The sequence below is a fragment of the Lactuca sativa genome, chromosome 6 (genome assembly GCF_002870075.4).
Source record: "Lactuca sativa cultivar Salinas chromosome 6, Lsat_Salinas_v11, whole genome shotgun sequence".
Classification (NCBI taxonomy): domain Eukaryota; kingdom Viridiplantae; phylum Streptophyta; class Magnoliopsida; order Asterales; family Asteraceae; genus Lactuca; species Lactuca sativa.
In genome coordinates, this window is record NC_056628.2 from 199,253,351 (window position 1) to 199,256,187 (window position 2,837).

Consider the following 2,837-nt stretch of genomic DNA (forward strand, 5'->3'; position numbering starts at 1 on the left):
TAAATCTATTAATAATATACATACTTACCAATCAATAAATTCATACACAAATACATATTTAATTGAATCAATACACACATTACATACATATAGAAACAAATACATTATACAAAATACTAAAATGAAACTTATACTCTTTACTCTTAAATTGATAGCCAAACAAGGATGAAACTTATACACTACTCAACAATTGTACAACTTGCTTCTAACCTTCAGCTTATACAAAACCACACTCAAACAATGTACGAATATTAAAAAAAAAAAAAAAAAAAAAAAAAATCTACACTCGAACACATTCTATCTTCTTCTGATCGTGAACAATCAAGAAGAACAACACTTTCTTTTTCTTAATCCATTTTCCTTCCCTGCCAACTGATTTAATCAAACATTAAAAAAAAAACCGTTTCCTGTCAATCGAACCCTCCCAAAAACGCCATGAGAATCGCTTTTACCGCTACCTTCTTCTTTCATTGAGCTGCCACCAATGGACTAAGAATATCACAATCCACCTCTGTCCTTTCCTGTTTCGATAACCAAGCCCCACCCCAAGCATCCATCGATTCTTTATCAAACATCAACACATAAACATCCATTCCCTATGTCAATGTCAGTCAAGAACAATTAAAAAAAAAAAAAGAAGAAGAACAGGGGAGGCTGCCGGAGCAGCCCCCATTTGCAGCCCCCATTCGCTTACCTGCCACCGATCGAAGTAACATCCCCACCCTCGCACTCCTCTTCCCCTCCCGTCGAGCAAACCCACCGAACACCCCGTCATCGTCGCTGCTGCTGCTCGCGACGCCCCCCAGACCCCCTTCGGACCTCTTTCCCCTTCGCAACTACCTTCCAAGACAGAAAACGAGCAGCCCCGCTGCTTCGTCTCTTCCTTCTCGTCCGAGGTCACTGCCACCTCGCTGCTTCGATCCTTCTCCTTCTTTAGTCTAGTCGAACCCCGGAGGCCACCACCGATTGCGAGTCGAGCGACGAACCTTCGTGCTCCCTTTCGACCCATCAATTGTTCGTTCACGTTTGCCATTCATCTGTGTTCTTCGTGTCGACTGCTTCCAATTGTAGCTTTCCATTTCTTTTGCCCGATCAAACAAAGAAACGGTGGCTTAAAAGCCCTAATTTAATTTAGCTTGTGAAAGGACCAAAATACCCCCACTATTAAATCTTTATTCAAAATCAGTCCTAATCCCCAAATAATAACCCCATTTATTCAAAAACAACACTTACCTTGACAATTATCAGCCACAACAGTCCCATTCATTCAAGAAGTTACATACCAGCCCCTATAATTTGTTCAAGTTACAAAATCAGTCCCTCCTTAAATTATTTTAACCAAATCAGTCCTATTTGGTTAACTAAAATTATCAAACAACCCCAATAGTTTGTATTTGTTACGAAACGGTCCCGATAGTATTTCAAAGTTCAAGAATGGTGAATTTGTGGTTTTTCACGTCAAGCTTCCAAAAAATTAACAATCTCTGAAGCACTCGAACTCATGCTTCAAGGGTGAGCGCTTACGGGCCATTTTTAATATTTTAATTATTTCGGGAGGGGGGGGGGGGGGGGAATACATGTGCGAATAAAGTAGTATAAATTCTCCGTATATGTATTATAGTTATTTTATCGTGAAATAACTAGTCCACACAACAAATGTTACATGATACAAAATTTTATGATTTTTATGTGACATTGCATATTATAACAAGCACGTTATGATATTCTGTAGCATTTCAAGGATTCAAGCTATTACTATGCATGTTCATTTGTATGTTTAAGTACACAACGTTTATACATGCACATTTTTATAAAAACAACTTCTTGTTAGCTGCAGAATTCTGATGACCACTGTGAATGATCTCCAGAATATGCTCCAAGCAATCAGTTGAGAACAGATGCTTAGCACAAAGAGCAAAGATACATTTTTTATTTTCACCCTTGACGAACATCACTGTGTGAAATTGGGGGTCGATTTTACCCTTGACCATAACATTCACATTGCCAGTCCTGCCAGATGGTTTGATCGTTGGTCGCTTGTGAATGACTGATGCGATTTCTTGATCCATCTTCGCTACTTCATGAATGTAGCAAACAAGCATTCGCTTGATATGGTCTATAATCGGCTGATACTCCTAAGGATTGGACAGCAAAATGCTGTTGAGGAGTATCCAGTTGTGAGGGTTAAGGTTTGGTAGATCAGCCAGGGAAAAATTATGAACCGAGCCTTCAGAGCCTCGTGTCACTTTAAATTTGACGTTGAAAAATTTCCCGGCTGAATAAGGCTTCAGTACCTTGATAATAGTAATCTTCTGTGAGCTCCAGGTCAAGTACTATGGCTGAGCAAATTTCAGATACAATTCCAACAGATCCCGATCGACCTTCGGGTCCGGAGAGGGAATGACAGCAATTGAGTTGAAGCAATGAAAAATAAATGCCTTTCGAGTGATTGACATATCAAATTGCGCGTCCTTCGAGTTTTCAAGGCCGGACGACATAACAGGTTCGAGCCAATGAGTACATGGTTCATCTATAGCTTCTTTCTAGAGCAAATCAATGGTCTATTCTGGAAAAATGGACTTCTTTTTATCTAAGAGCTCCTTTTCTTTTAGCTTCTTCTCCAACTCAACCATTTCCTTTTCAATCTTTTCTACAAGCTCCTTGTCAGAGGGTTTTATTTTCTGAAAAGGCTTAAAGGGATTTTCACCCAAGGTATCTTCAAAATCATCATCATCATCAACATCATCTTCACTAATTTTCTTTTTCTTCTTATCCCTTTTGCTGACCGAAGCTACATTAACCTTCGGTGCAGCTGTTGATTTGGGTTCAGGAAGAGG

The 2,837-nt window shown here is 39.5% G+C and overlaps 1 protein-coding gene across 1 annotated transcript; it reads right to left on the reverse strand.

Moving 5' to 3' along the window:
• Positions 1 to 401: 401 nt before the first annotated feature.
• On the reverse strand, positions 402 to 1,163 carry LOC111914067 (uncharacterized). The gene is made up of 2 exons (XM_023909810.3): positions 695 to 1,163; positions 402 to 596 (listed from the first exon to the last, which is right to left on the reverse strand). Exons 1-2 carry the CDS (start codon positions 1,031 to 1,033, stop codon positions 468 to 470), a joined length of 468 nt encoding a protein of 155 aa, XP_023765578.1. The 5' UTR covers positions 1,034 to 1,163; the 3' UTR covers positions 402 to 467.
• Between the last annotated feature and the right edge of the window lie 1,674 nt (positions 1,164 to 2,837).